The sequence below is a fragment of the Neoarius graeffei genome, chromosome 19 (genome assembly GCF_027579695.1).
Source record: "Neoarius graeffei isolate fNeoGra1 chromosome 19, fNeoGra1.pri, whole genome shotgun sequence".
NCBI classification, from domain to species: domain Eukaryota; kingdom Metazoa; phylum Chordata; class Actinopteri; order Siluriformes; family Ariidae; genus Neoarius; species Neoarius graeffei.
In genome coordinates, this window is record NC_083587.1 from 9,595,918 (window position 1) to 9,611,788 (window position 15,871).

Sequence of the window (15,871 nt, forward strand, 5' to 3'; positions counted from 1 at the left end):
TGGAGCTCACCTTGTTGCAGCCTGTAGACTGTGTAATATAGATGTGTACTCTCAGTTTTGCTTCAATGTCAGTGAATGTGACTGTACTTGACCATTGCATCGAATCCATGAAACCGCTGCCTGGATTGTCGAAGTGGATCATGTGCTGACACGTCGCGACATGTTCATGATGAATCCATGTAGACAGCACATGGTGAAGTAGTAGCAGCAGACACGCCGTGAAGACCCTCCATCATGGCCCGTCATAATGGCAGCAAGTCGTCAGATCGATGAGGGCAAGCTCTTACTATAGCGAACCCCAGCCAGACAATGATGAAGCTTACTGATGTTTCAAGAAGCATTTATGTTCAGCCATCAGCCTTAATTAAACACAAATACACTTCCTTTCCTTCACAACCTTTCTTCACAAACACCGTAAGAGCTGCAGATGGATAAATAAAATAAAATTCTCTCTCACAAGTATCAACATTTCCATAATGCCAGTTAACCATACATGTGGACATTTATCAAATATTCACTCACATATAAATCGGTCAAAGCACATGAAAAGCTAGAAAACCAGCATTAACACGACATTACAGCTTATCCATATAGCACCCTTTCACATAAGCTAACCTTAGCATGGCTAATACAACAACGATATACATAAACACCCTTTCGGTAGTTAATTAGGATAACACGTCACAGCAAACAGTTATAAAACAAGTTGAAACACACAATACCTTGTTCCCATTTCCAGCTAGGCGCTTAATTATCCATAATGAAACTTTACATTGCAAGGCACCGTCTTCAAAACACCTTTTCCTTCCGTACACTCTTCAATTAGCTGCCGTTCACGTGTGAACACCTATGGGCAAGTTGCTGACTCTCAGATGAGAGCACGCCAGAAGGGCTTCAAAATAAAAGACCCAAAAACGTAAAAGGCACTAACAAAAATAAAACTTACAGGAAGTAGTTAACTTGCTTATATACCGTCAATAAGAGTCATTTACACACAGCATGAGCTTCAGTTTAAAAAGAGGAGTTTGATGGCTTTACATGTCTTGGAGGAAGTACATGTTAGCCTTCACTCACATGGTTAGAGAGACCTGGCTAGTGGGTGGATACTAGCAGGTGACTAGTCTGGTTAACACCAGACCATATCACAAGTGAAATATGGTCTGGAATCCACCTATTGAATTTCTCGTAGGGGAGGTGTGGTTTACGATTGTCAACGGCCGTTTATTGGACATTGCGAATGTCTATCATTTGGCGTATGGCCAATCATGGCCCATGGCCAATCATGGCAGTTGTACCCGGTGACGTAGTTAGGGCGACGAAGAAGAGAAGGAAAGAGAAGGCAAAACAAAAATAGGAAAACAATGGCACCGAACGATTACTGACGTTTTAAAACAAACTTTCGCTCTAAACTATTCAGAAGAGTGTCTAAAGCTTAATTGAAAGTTTGGTTCGTATCGCTCGCCGCCATGTTAAATGTGATCCGTAAACAGTCCCAAATAAACTACAAGCTTCCGTTTGTCGAGTAGTACGCGTCACCGTCTTTCCACCCCTCCCCACTCTCTGATTGGCTCCCTAACTCAGGCGAGCCTTTAGACCATAGTTTCCATGCTGTCTTTTCAGATCGGAACGATTGTGCAAAGCAGCATGGGATTTCTCAGGCTAGCAGGTGACCACACTGGACAAAAAACGGGTGGAAGAAAGAGGAAAAAAAAACCCTATAATCTTCTAAATGTGGTGAAGACGTTAGGACACGTTTACTTAACATTTATGGAAGGAGACCCAGGTATCAGTCAGTAAGTTTCCCAAGATGGAAGAGTCTTCAGGACAGAGGACTTTGTGCTTTCTGGTTTCTCAGTCACATGACATCCCATATTTTTTTTTTTTTGTCTCAGAATAAAACACAGGAGTGGCTGGAGAGAATGACAGACATTATGCCACATTAAGTGTAAACAGAAACAAAAACATTCTTTCAATGTGTCATTCATTAATAAATTAAAAATTGCAATAGCAAGCAAATCACTATGGTTTGAGGGGAATCATACACTTTGGGCCATGCTGTTATATGAAAATAAAGCCACGCGGCATAGATTTTTACACACACCCATCATGTGATATTCCATACTATTTTGTTCAGGTTAACATCAGTTTAGAATGACTAAAGTATTTTAAATAAATAAATAAGTTTCTCTCACTCCTCGCTACCATGTTACACGCTCTATAAACAAAGTTCATACTTTAATCAATAAAAAAATCTAAATTTCAATGTCACAATTTGTTGATTAAAATAAAAGAGAGACTGAGGCTACATCCCAAATGCACTTTTAGTGCACCAGATAGTGTGCAGGGTAGAATAAACAGTGAGTGTTACTGAGCACCAGAGTGGCCTAATATCTTACAGAGATAGTCTTTATCGTCAGGATCTTCCACTTTAACGGAGAGACCTTCAGGTGGGTTGTCGAGATCATCTCCATACTTGTAGATATTCAGCTCCAGGGTCTCCTCTTTCTTCACACAGGCTTCTGAGGTCTCTCCATCCATGGATGTCTCTGTTTTCATGTCCTCACACAGCTAAAGATCAAACAAATAATCTGTTAGGGCGGGACGGTATCCATCCCACTTGGGAAGATGCTGCTCTCATTTCTCGCAGCATAGCTCATAGTCTCAGAACAGGCCTAGTTGATCTGTGACAATCCAGAGCCAAGGCCAGGGAGCAGACGGACAGGCTAAACCAGGGGTGGGCAATTATTTTTTCCATGGGGCCACATGAGAAACAGAAAATTTTGTGGAGGGCCGGACCATAAGGCTGAACTAAATTCTGCATAATATTAATTGTATTTCTTTATATAAAGCAATAAATATCATTGTTTTTATAAGCTGCTAAGACTGGTAAGAGTATGGAAAAAACGAGGTTGCCTTACAAAAAATGTCATTTATTCAATCAAATTTCCCAAAACAATGGTTAACAAAATGTGAACGTTTGTACCATTTTTTTTCAGTCACATTCACCCCAAAACACAATAAAGACATCACAATATTGTCTTTCTACTCCAAATATCAAACAAGATACATCATATTATAATAATGATGCCCACATTTGTAGTCTAATCACCTCATTTGGTGTTTTTTATTTGTTCAGTGAGAGAAATCTAGTCTCTGTTGGTCTTTAACGAGTGCATCAGAGTCAGATTGAATGTCTGAGGTGGAGATGCGAAGCACAGCTGACAGATGATCATCAGTCCATTCGGTGTAGGTATCAGATCTACAGATTGGTTCGGGCTCCGGCGCCTGCTGGTGACGTCACACTATGTGATTGGCTGGACCGTTTGAAGAATGACGTACAAGTTTGTGGTTGGTCTGGACAAATTACGGAAGTAGTTATCACGGGATTAGGTTTCGTGGGATTTCATGTCATGTTCATGTCGCGCACATTGCGTTTTTGTTGAACACAACTTCAAAATAAAAGCAATGCACATTCAGTCCATGCATGAGGTAAAATTAGAAAATACGTTTATTTTGTAATTTCTAAGTAACCTTACGCGGGCCGGTCAGAATGAACCAAAGGGCCGGATGCAGCCCGCGGGCCGGAAAATGCCCAGGTCTGGGCTAAACTGTCTGTCTGCTACCTGCAGAGTCATCACACACGATTCATTACATTGAAGCATGAACTGTTAATGAACTTCTTACTGATCAGCAGTTTAATGTATTGTGTTTAAAACAGAAACATGGATTAAACCAAAGGAGTCTGTAGCATTAAATGAAACTAGTCCTCCTGGTTGCAGTTATATACACCAGCCTCGTCTAACTGGCAGAGGCGGCATCGCGATTCTTTATGATTATCTCGGCATGACACAAAAACCTGAACAGTTAGTATGAAGAACTTCAAACGCATTTGTGGCAGTGGGGGCGTGGCTTAGTGTCAGTTTGTGAATGTAGGGCGGGGCCAGGGAAGGTGAGTGGCAAAGTCAATGCACCTGTTGTCAATTAATGTTGTGTGTGTTTGTTGCAGTGACTGTGGAGAACAGAAAAGGAGGGAGAGCAGAGATTTCCCCAGACCAAAACGCAACTGTGTGTATGCACATGTCTGGGTACCTAAATGGACGTTAAAGCTGAAAAACATAAGTGTGTGTGAACGTCATCTCTCGCCTGCCATGCTGTCAGACATAGTTCAGGCTGTTTGGAGGTAAAACTTGTTGCAAGACAGCACGCAGATTTTATGCGCGTCGGATGATTCAGGACAGTGATTCCATTCATGATTCAGGACAGCAATTCAATTCAATTTTGAGAACTGTGACCCTGATGAACAGTGCCTTTTTTTTATTTTTAAACTTCAACTCGATCCAGCCAAAGATCAAAGGTAAGTGTAAATATTTCTTCTATTTCTGATGAGCAGATCAGTTGATGTGTGCACTGTAGTGCATACACAGGAAAAAATTTTCCAGAGTTCACAGACCATGGAAAATTCTTGTTGTGATAAAAATGCTAATCTGTACCGATCTAAAATATAAATGAGAAACATTTATATATAAAATGTAGGCATTTATGGACTGTTTTATGATTCAAAAATAGTCTCCAATCTATCCAGATGGGTCCTGACCACATGCCCCAAATATTTTAGCCATGCTGTCCCACACACCAATTTCACACTGATGCAAGAATTCACACAAGACACACTGCATGATTTCTTCTTCTCGTGATGGCACAAAGCAGCATATAATCTTTCTTCAAGAAGAAAGACAACCTGCCTAACAAGAATCCTCCAGTCAGAGATGGGACCAAGTCACACATGTGCAAGTCTCAAGTAAGTCTCAAGTCTTAACCTTCAAGACCCAAGTAAGTCCCAAGTCTTTTTTGTCTTGGGCAAGTCAAGTCACAGGCTATGTCAAGTCAAGTCCTATAATAAGTCAAGTCAAGTCACCTTAGGCGTATTGGCGTAATTTTAGCAGCAGAATATGAATTTAATACATTGAAAAGGCAATACATAAGTAAATGTCAGTAAACATCCCTGGCACATTCATTAATTTTTATATTTTATTTATTTCTGATCAGTGATGGGAATAACAGCAGCCGCTACTAACACCTTTACTTGATCCAGTAACAGGCCATCTAATTAATTATTAGGGATGCACCGAAATGAAATTTTGGGGCCGAAGTCGAACACCGTGTCTAATGCCATACACACTATGTTTAATGTAATTGTACACCCTGAAGTTTAAGAACAGCAAAGGAAGATGAAAAATTCAGGGAGCTGTCTGTCTCATTTTTCACAATAAAATAAAACTAAACAATATATAAATAAATACATATAAATAGTAAACGCAAAAATTAATGAAAAAACCACCCCATTATGGTAGCCTACTCATGCAGAGAACTGGCATTCTGTTATGTGCGTAGTTAAAAGAGGGTAGGACGACACCTTGGGCTAACAGGGGCATGAGCTCCTCCAATCTCTAATCATGTCAGATGAGATGATTATTATTAATAAGATACACGTGGAGAAACCTGAAGTGACTTCGATGCATGTTTGCGCCAGTAAAAAAAAAAAACCCAAAGGATAGAGAAATGTGTCAGACATAATTTAGGTCTCAAAAAGAAGACCTGTTCGCCTGTGCAAAAGTGACATCATCTTACCCCATATGACAAGCTACAGAGGTGTGTGCAAAAGCGCTCTCTCGCTCTCGCGCTCTCCCTCTCCGAGGCTGCCTCAGCCTGTGAGGAGCGGGGACATGTAGAACGACTTTGGCGCGGGAGTCTTGGTTCCCGCTATAATAGATTGTTACGAAAATAAATGTTAAATGAAATATGCATCCCGCGCATTCCTTTCCACAGGAACTTTGCTCACAACGTTTCGGTTGTGGCTAACGCACTGTCCTCCTTACCACAAGTGCAACGTTTCGGGAACAATACGGAAAGGACAGTGTGCGGGATTCATCTTTCCTTGAACAATTACCCAGAGACTTTTTAAATTACCTCACTGGGAAATATCCAATGCACCTGTTCAGTTACAGAGTTGTGCTCTCTAAATTGTAGTCATTCAAACCATTGTTTTGGTGGCCTGGTAGCCTGATATACTAAATGTAAATTCATGGTTTGGATGACTGCACAATTTATTTTCGTAACACTGTGTTACAGCGGGAACTGAGACTCCCACGCACAGTCAGCCTATTTTGCAGAGTTTAGTATTGCTGCTAGCCTGTATTCAAACAGCGAGTGGCATGCCGGTGAATCCAAATCGTGGCGCTTTTTTCAATAGTGCATGATAGGCAGTGGGACGGAGTTTTCTTTTCTTTTTTGATCGGGTAGTGTGACGAAAAAAACGTGCAGGTTGCTGCACTGCTATTTCAAATGGCTATGATAAACTCTCCTGCCTCTATGCCCTATGGACAGTCTGGCTAATGTACACGAACACACTTACACGAATTTGTACTGCTCATGAATGTGTACATGTTCACAAGCTGACCATTAGCTTAACCCTGAAACAGAACAACAGGGTAGGAAGCTGCTTATGTTATTCAGCATCACGACTGCAAAGTGCACAATCAACTTACTACTACTGATATACAATATCATTAAACTTGACGTAACTACATTGCTTACCAGCATTCACATAAGAATTTCACAATAATAAACTGAATCCCTAGCTACATCTGCAACGGCTAAAATCCTCCTACCACTCACTCTCGTGGCTAACATTGGCTAACGAGGAGTTTAGCTGCCATCACCAAATAACAACACATTAATAAACTTACTGGGCAGAATGGATCTTCAAATGCCGGACGAAATTGGAGGTCGTGGTCTGGCTGTCAGAAATCATCACGTTGCAAATCTTGCACTGCGCCGTTTGTCGTTTACCTTCTAGGCAGTAGCCCTTGAAGCCAAAAGTGATTACTCTTGGGATGGCTGACATGATGATATGATGTGAAATCTGTGAACACATCGTGGCATGGGGCGTGGTATATAGCCCACACAGAGCGTGCCTGATGGACAGGGCGGTGACAACGCAACGGTAGTGCAATCAAAATTACTGAAGTATGTGCATATTACATTTTATTTTCACAATAAAAACACGATGGAAATAACACTCAAGTCACTCAAGTCATCGTGTGTCAAGTCAAGTCCCGAGTCTTAAACTTCCAAGTCCGAGTCAAGTCTCAAGTATTTTCATGTTTTGTCAAGTCACAAGTCATGAAAACAGTGACTCGAGTCCAAGTCCCCAAGTCTCAAGTCCCCACCTCTGCCTCCAGTTACAGAAACTTCTAGTAGTTCACTATCAACAGCTCTCAAACTGGATCTCACTTTGGATGAACAATGTGCAGAAATGGAGCGCAACAACCACCACCCTCATCACAACAACAACAAGAAGGATTCTGTAGAAAAAGATTCCACCCCAAACCAAACTTGGACCCAACAACGGGTTAGTCTAAATCTTTAGTGTTTTGTTTTGTTTTTTTAATTGTGACCACCAAGTAGCTATGTACTGCAAAATATATATGTTTTTGTGACATCTATCAGGGTTCTCCACTTTTCAAAAATAAAAGGTGGTGGCAGGGGTTTGGGGGCTAGGGGGGCAAAGCCCCCTCTTGAAGCTGACGGACTTTGGGCTTTTTTTGACAGTGAAACTGGCCAATAATGGATAGGAATTGCTAAATCATTGTTAAAATCATTTTACAAAAAATTAACACATTCTTACTGTACATATCATCTGATGGACAACGGCCAAAGATAGAACTTTTAATACAAGATGTTTTATTGGGTCTGGTTTCCCAAAGTAGCAGCAGAAATTTAGCACAAAAATTATAATAATAAAAGTTCAAGTAATTATTACAACAAAAAAAAATACTTTGTCTACAAAACAGAATACTGTATTGCACTATGTTTGCACCACCTGATTACATGCACATTACATGACTACTACATAACCGACAGCGCCATGATCCAACTAATCCACCTCCCTTCAAAGGGCTAGATATAGTGGCCTGTCCCCACCCACTGGAAGATACCATCTCATCTCATCTCATTATCTCTAGCCGCTTTATCCTTCTACAGGGTCGCAGGCAAGCTGGAGCCTATCCCAGCTGACTACGGGTGAAAGGCGGGGTACACCCTGGACAAGTCGCCAGGTCATCACAGGGCTGACACATAGACACAGACAACCATTCACACTCACATTCACACCTACGGTCAATTTAGAGTCACCAGTTAACCTAACCTGCATGTCTTTGGACTGTGGGGGAAACCAGAGCACCCGGAGGAAACCCACGCGGACACGGGGAGAACATGCAAACTCCACACAGAAAGGCCCTTGCCGGCCCCGGGGCTCGAACCCAGGACCTTCTTGCTGTGAGGCGACAGCACTAACCACTACACCACCGTGCCGCCTGGAAGATACCAATTATTTTATATTACCAACATTGCATAATAGACTGGTACCAAAATTCAAAAAAGTGCTTATTTAAGGAGTTAAAGGCATTTTTGAGACAAAGTCGGCAAACAGTCTTATTTTGTCAATTTGGGTGTGCCGAATTCAAATCTGCAATATGCCGAGCTCTATCTGACCTCTGTTGACCTCTAGAGGTCATTGAACTTTGGGCCTGTAAACGTCTCAGCTGAACCCAGTTTCTCAGCTTTCTAAGGAATGAAATGTACTAAAATGATTAATGAAGTTAGCAAATGGCCTTGTTTGTTAAATGTTTGGGTGCTGAATTCATTTTTCATTTGTAAAACGACATTTGACCTCTGATAACCTCAAGGTCATTAAACTTGGCCTATAGGCCTATGCATTTAATGGCATTTTTAAACTGACTTTACTCCCCCAAAAAGAATATGAACAGACAAAAAACAAATAGAAAGGAACAAATACAACATTAAATGCCAGTCCATGTACATGTGACTTACTTTTCACAATGAGAATGCCTAGGCGATCACCTTACATAACATTGCATTACATTTAGCGGTTATTGTTTATACAAAGCTACTGAAAAAAGGACAGATTCAGCAGCATACAAAATGTGGGGGCATACAGGGTATACAGGTTAATCAGGGTTAGTATATATGAGTTTTTTTCTTTGTTGTTTGTTTTTTGTAAAGGCTTTACCCCGTTTAAAACAAAACAAAAAACAACAAAGAAAAAAACTCTCATATATACTAACCCTGATTAACCTGTATGCCCCCACATTTTGTATGCTGCTGAATCTGTCCTTTTTTCAGTAGCTTTGTATAAACAATAACCGCTAAATGTAATGCAATGTTATGTAAGGTGATCGCCTAGGCATTCTCATTGTGAAAAGTAAGTCACATGTACATGGACTGGCATTTAATGTTGTATTTGTTCCTTTCTATTTGTTTTTTGTCTGTTCATATTCTTTTTGGGGGAGTAAAGTCAGTTTAAAAATGCCATTAAATGCATAGGCCTATAGGCCAAGTTTAATGACCTTGAGGTTATCAGAGGTCATATGTCATTTTACAAATGAAAAATGAATTCAGCACCCAAACATTTAACAAACAAGGCCATTTGCTAACTTTATTAATCATTTTAGTACATTTCATTCCTTAGAAAGCTGAGAAACTGGGTTCAGCTGAGACGTTTACAGGCCCAAAGTTCAATGACCTCTAGAGGTCAACAGAGGTCAGATAGAGCTCGGCATATTGCAGATTTGAATTCGGCACACCCAAATTGACAAAATAAGACTGTTTGCTGACTTTGTCTCAAAAATGCCTTTGGGTGTCACAATTCTGGATTTTGGTACCAGTCTATAAACCATACATTTACATAATCTCGGGTCTAAGTGCATGCCAATAATCTCTATAATTCATAAACAAAATACCCAGTTACAATAAATGCATTTTTTTTAACAATACACATAATGTTAATGGGGTGAAACCACTACAGTCCATGCGCACCAGCTTGTGCATGCCCAAGACTGGCACTACAAAGCCACCCCGGCCTCCATAGTTTGGGTCCTTTGACCCAGGAACCTGGAAGTCCTGCAGTAAACAAACAGTGAAGCAACAGGAAAATGCAGTTCTCACCTACACAAATCACAGATACGTAAAATTAAAGACCTGAACTTAGTGTGTGTGCGCGCCGTTATAGGATTACTGTAACAGTGTATGGTCAGAAAAGACGATAGATAAGCGTAACCGTTGTACAATAACGCTACAAACAATCTGCGTGTGCACTGCAAAGTTACTTAGCTGCTGGCTAGCTGCAGCTTGTAGCTTTCAACGTTACTATGTGTCAGTATGGTGTAATGTGGTGCGGTGTAGTGTAACACAGGGATAGACCTCAATCTGCAGAGCTCTGTGTCACAATCTGTATGCAGCCGGCTGGATGTTTTTCTACTGCAATCGCGTGGCCACTTCACGTAGCCCCATAAGCATTCATTTAATGGTCTTCTGCATGTTAAATAGTTAAATTATAATAAAGCAAATACTTTATGATTTATTTGGTGCACACTGATGAAGTTCCTTTTTTTTTTTTTTTTTTTGGCCAAGGGAAGGGTGGCAGGCCGGAATTATAATGTGGCGGTGTGCCACTTTAAAAGCGCCCGTGGAGAACACTGCCTATATTTGTTACGTTATAATCTAGATGAAATATTGGGTTGTGAAAAACACGAATCCTTTTGATCAAAAAGGAACTTCACTAAATTTCAAACACGAACAATGAGTATTTTGTCTGTGAAAGATGTACTGTGTTGCTTTTGATTAATATTCAAATACAGCAAGATTTTGTCCATACTAGGTACAGGGTTTGACTAAGACGTTCAAATTTGAGTCCCTGGACTCCATGGTCTTTTAAAAATGGAGTCCTTTATGATTTTGTAGATAATTTTCCCAATGGGGACTGCTTTAAGTCCAACCCTGCATTACTAAGAAGTGTTTTTATATATGCTTTAATAGAAGAAACCATTGGAAAAGCAAAGTTCTGCCAAGAGATCAAGGCAGACTGATGGAAAGAAAAACTTCAGGTTGTCATTATCAAGCACAAGCCAAATGGCATTATTTAATGAAGGTACTTCATTTAATTAATTAATGTGTGCACCTTATTTTCAGTATCTTACATATGAAGTAATCAGCTGTTAAAAATAATAAATAAATAAATAAAAAGTGCTGGAACTCAATTTTACTGGCTTTATCAGTAGAAAATGTTACTACATGACTAAATATTAAAAGTTGTGTTTTCTTAAATATTTTAAATTTTATTTTGTAGCACCAAGACTCTTAAGACACATATGGTGTCAGAAGCCCACTGTATGGCCATAGCAGCGAAGCATTATTGAGTCCAACAAGCAGGTGGAGGAGGATCAGAAAGCATCTTACACCACTGCCCTGAAATCTGTATACTGGCTTGCGACGGAGGAGATACCAAATGGGTATTTGAACGGTCAATGATTTTTAATAAACCCTTTTTTCAGGATACCACCTTCATTTTAACCTTTTTATCTTATTAAGAATGTTCAATACAAACCTGATTTTTTTAAAAAAATGAAACTGAATGAATTTTATATATAATGTTTTCAATATAATTATGATCCCTTTTTTAATGTTCTTTTGCTCCAGTGTGTCTTTGTTCCTAATTGTCAACCACAATCTGCTTATAGACCCCTTCGCATGTTTGTAACCGACCGTTGCCAGGATGCGCGCGCAGCCTGGACCCAGAAACAATGGCGCTGCCCATAGACTGGCATTATGAGCTGTCAGATTATGCCTAACAATTGTCGTTACAAGATCGAGAATGCTGCATAAATAAAGTTAACTCTAACAAGTGGACATCGCCTACCGGATCCGCATTTAATTAAAGAGTGGACGGACGATGTTAGTAAGTTCCCTGGTATAGACCCCTTTCACTGACGTCACCCGAAACCGGAAGTAAACAGACCCTGCGCCATTTTGGAAGACCAACAAACTCGTGATTAGGGGGAAATAACGGCAGCAGTATGTGAACCCACGAGAATAAAGTGGAGTGGCAAACAACTTAAACAAATAAATCTGAGCTGTTTTATTTATGATTTATTGGCCCAACAGTAGACTTGAAAGAAACCTGTGTGAGACTTGGCAAAAAACTGTGGATATAATGGATAAGTCTGTGCATGATCTGTGGACACTTTGAGGTAAGCAAACGCAAGAAATTCAGATTTAAAACATGCTAAATTGGCCTCAAGTTGATAACTGTATGAGGAGCAAGCCTCCCAGACTTCTACAATTTAATAATAATCATAATAATAATAATAATAATAATAATTTAGGATGGTTTGGGGCTTGCTCTCCCTCCTATTATATAAATAAAGCATAGTTGTTGTGTAGGCATATATCATAAATACATATGTATAATTTGGATAAATTAACCTAAATTATGGATACCTTAATAGTAACAAAAAGTATTAATTTTTCAACTGAAAAGATATTATTAAAAGATAAATATCAACAAGATTACCTTGGCCATAACTATGTGTAGGTTATTCTTAATAACAGCTGTAATATCACGAACCAAGCCACTAACAACATAATTGTAAGCCTGTAGCCCTTTGTAGGCTTTCAAGTCATCAGCAGTGTAGGCACTGGGTGTAAACAACAAATAGTTTACAATGTCTGGGTAGCAAACAGATGGCAGAATTGGTGTCCGATCCTCCTTATGTATCTGACACGGAGAAATAATATAAATCGTGCTGCCTACCAGAATACAGTCGTCTGTTTTATTGTATCAGTACTAGTATCACTTACTATACTCATCAGTCATAGATTAGTCCAGTACAACATGACCAGCTTGCTTTTTTTCCATTTGACTGTCGCAAGTTTTTTCAGGCTGGTACAGTCAAAAATTGAAAAAAAGTTTTGGCCTACTAAACTAGTCATCGATTCTACTAGTGTATTAATTGAAGTCGACATGAAAACGTTAGGTAAAAACTTTAAACCAATACAATCTCTTCTTCAAAGTTTCACCAAATGGTTTTATTTATGCAATTTAAAGCTCATAATACTGTATAACTTTGGTTGAGTAAAAACACGGAGCAAAACCATGGCTGAATCCTGAATGACTCCTATTTGTTTAAATAGGGGACTACATAGGCAGCAGAATGTAGTTTCTTTTTCCCTGCCATGGAAGCGCACTTGTATACCGAGGAGGAAAGCAATTTGCATTACAGCCGTGAGGCGGCTCGGCTCGGTTTTCCCTTTTGGGCGCTCTCGTTTTCTGTTAGAATTTGGTAAAGAAAAAATAAATAAATATTTACCAGCTTACCAGGTCCATTAACATAAATCTGACAGCTGACAAGGTCGGGATATAAATGAACTTTTGCGTTAAACTGTGTGCTTGGATTCACATAATTTTTTCTAAGTCTTATCATATGGGTCAAACCCATCAATCGCAGCCAGTTTCTCCACATACCGTGCCCTTTCTGCAGCTGGTAATGTACTCACATAACCAGAATTATCAGCCATCGTGTCACTTTACTCTCGCTCATACTTTGTTTTATATTGTGAGTGCATGTACTTGGTCTTCCAGTATGGCGCCTAACAAAATCTCGCGGCGCGGTGACGTCATGCAGTAGCCCTCTATACAATGGCCAGATATATACTCGTACCTTATTGACAAGACTTCAGTGTACACCCACGAAAAACTTCGTGCCTACAAGTCTGTAGACGCATATGATTATGTTATGTGCGGGCATGTACAACTTGATTAACAATGGGACATTCATATTCATTTTGTTTTAATCAAATTATGCCAGTGATGTGATGGCAATGTGGCTTTAGCTATAACAGCAAATACCAACACTAAACAGCAATTTGCAGGAGGTAATGGCATGAAAGGAATGATAGTGTAAAGAGTGCAGCTAAGAGAAATCAGAGCTGCGTAAAAAGCAAGAGGCAGAGACCAGAAATGAAACTGAGTGGGGTGGGAGCTAGGTTAGAGCAGTCAACGTAAGTTGGCATTTAGAGTGAGGGCACACAATTTTACCTTTCCATCCTTGCTTTAAAATTGTGATTTTCAGCATACACAAATAATGATGGCACAAAATCTGGACTGATTGAGTCAAGCGAGACCTCTCCTACAAACAAAATTGCATGCAAAGCTAAGTTAACATGCTAACAATATTCATTACATTGTGTAACTATGACCCAGCTAATCAGACAAACGTTACCAAAGTATTTTGCTACATCAATAAACGAAGACTAGAAAGAATAAAAAAGAAAGATTTAATAAATAGCCTGATCTTACCTGTGATGAAGTGGGCGCTGCAAATCCACGCATTTTTGATAGTGCTTTCATCCCACTCTACACGTTTGATGGCTTGTAGTCATAGACGTCAGGGATTTTTTTTTTTTTTTTTTTTTTTTTTTTTTTTTTTGGAATGGGTGAGATCCTGCTGGAATTCTGTACATTTTAACCCCATCACTGCTGCTACGATTCTGACACCCGAAAACAACAACTAGGCATTTCTGAGTCTTTTTTGGGTCCAGGCTGCGCGCGCAATTTCCGCTTACGTATGAATGACGTTTACTGCGAAGGGGTCTATTAGAAAATGTCAAGCGATTCTTTTGCATGTAAATAGGATGACTTTATATCTTTATTTCCTTTTTGTTTAAACATAGAGGAATACTGGTATTTAATATATTTTGCTATTTAAAGTCAATCAAATTTTATTTATATAGCCCTTTACAATAACCGAAAGGTACCCAAAGTGCTTTACATCAAAGCCATAAAACATAACACTAAAACACAAAACAATGTTTTATACAAAACAATACATTTAAAAAAAAAAGTACATAAAAACACAGGTTTTGACTGCAGAAGGTGCCACAGTGCTGCAGGTTATTAAAAGCCTTTCAGAAGGACATGAAATAGAACAGACGAAACAAAGTACCCCTCAAAAACAAGACTCCCCTAGTCAGGATTGAACGCCAATCTAAAAAAGTGGGTCTTCAACTTCGATTTAAAAAGGCCGAGATCAATAGTGGTGCGAATGTCAGGGGGCAGATTATTCCACAGTCTGGGAGCAGCGACAGCAAAAGAACGATCACCCCACTGTTTATATCTCGACCTTGGGACTTCTAACAGAAGCTGACCCGAAGAATGCAGGGCTCTACCATGATCACGGATAGTTAAAATCTCAGACAAGTAAGAGGGAGCCAGGCCATTGATGGCATTAAAAGCAAACAGAAGTTTAAAATCAATTCTAAAACGGACTGGAAGCCAGTGGAGTGACGACAGCACAGGAGTAATGTGTTCACGTCTGGACGTGCTTGTTAAAAATCGGGCCGCAGCGTTCTGTACAAGTTGAAGACTGGCTGAGGCCAACATAAGGGGCATTACAGTAGTCCAGTCTCTAACTGATGAATGCATGGATTGCCTTCTCGAGATCCTGCCGACTGAGAAACAGCTTCACTTTGGCCAAGAGACGGAGCTGAAAAAAGCTCGTTCTAACAGAACTACTAATCTGTTTATCAAATGTAAGCCCATTGTCAAACATTACCAAGATTTTGTACAAATGGTTTAAAAAAGGGGGCCAGAGTACCAGAGTTTGTTGTAAGAACATTTGACATGGGTGACGTGCCAAATAAAATACATTCCGTTTTGCTGTCGTTCAAGTGCAAAAAGTTCCGTGCCAGCCAGTGCTTTACATCAGTAATACAATCCAGTAACTTAGTAAGCGCCGTATTTTCATTGGGTCTCATGGGCAAATATATCTGCAAATCAGCATAAAAGTGAAAAGACAGATTGTGGGTTTTTTTTTTTTTTTTATAATTGATCCCAGAGGTAGCATGTACAATGAAAACAGAATAGGGCTGAGAATAGAACCCTGTGGCACCCCACAAGAGAGGGATGCATATGAAGAACAGAGGTCACCAATCATCACAGCAAAGCTCCCATTTG

General features: G+C 39.8%; 1 protein-coding gene across 1 annotated transcript in view; it reads right to left on the reverse strand.

Annotated features, from left to right (window-relative positions):
• Positions 1-15,871, reverse strand: part of LOC132867701 (histone-lysine N-methyltransferase PRDM9-like) — a 148,466-nt gene that overhangs the window by 97,310 nt on the left and 35,285 nt on the right. The window contains exon 2 of the mRNA XM_060900709.1: positions 2,397-2,568. Within this exon, the coding sequence (XP_060756692.1) occupies positions 2,397-2,556 (160 nt within the window). The 5' untranslated portion in view covers positions 2,557-2,568. The remainder of the gene's footprint in view (positions 1-2,396; positions 2,569-15,871) is intronic.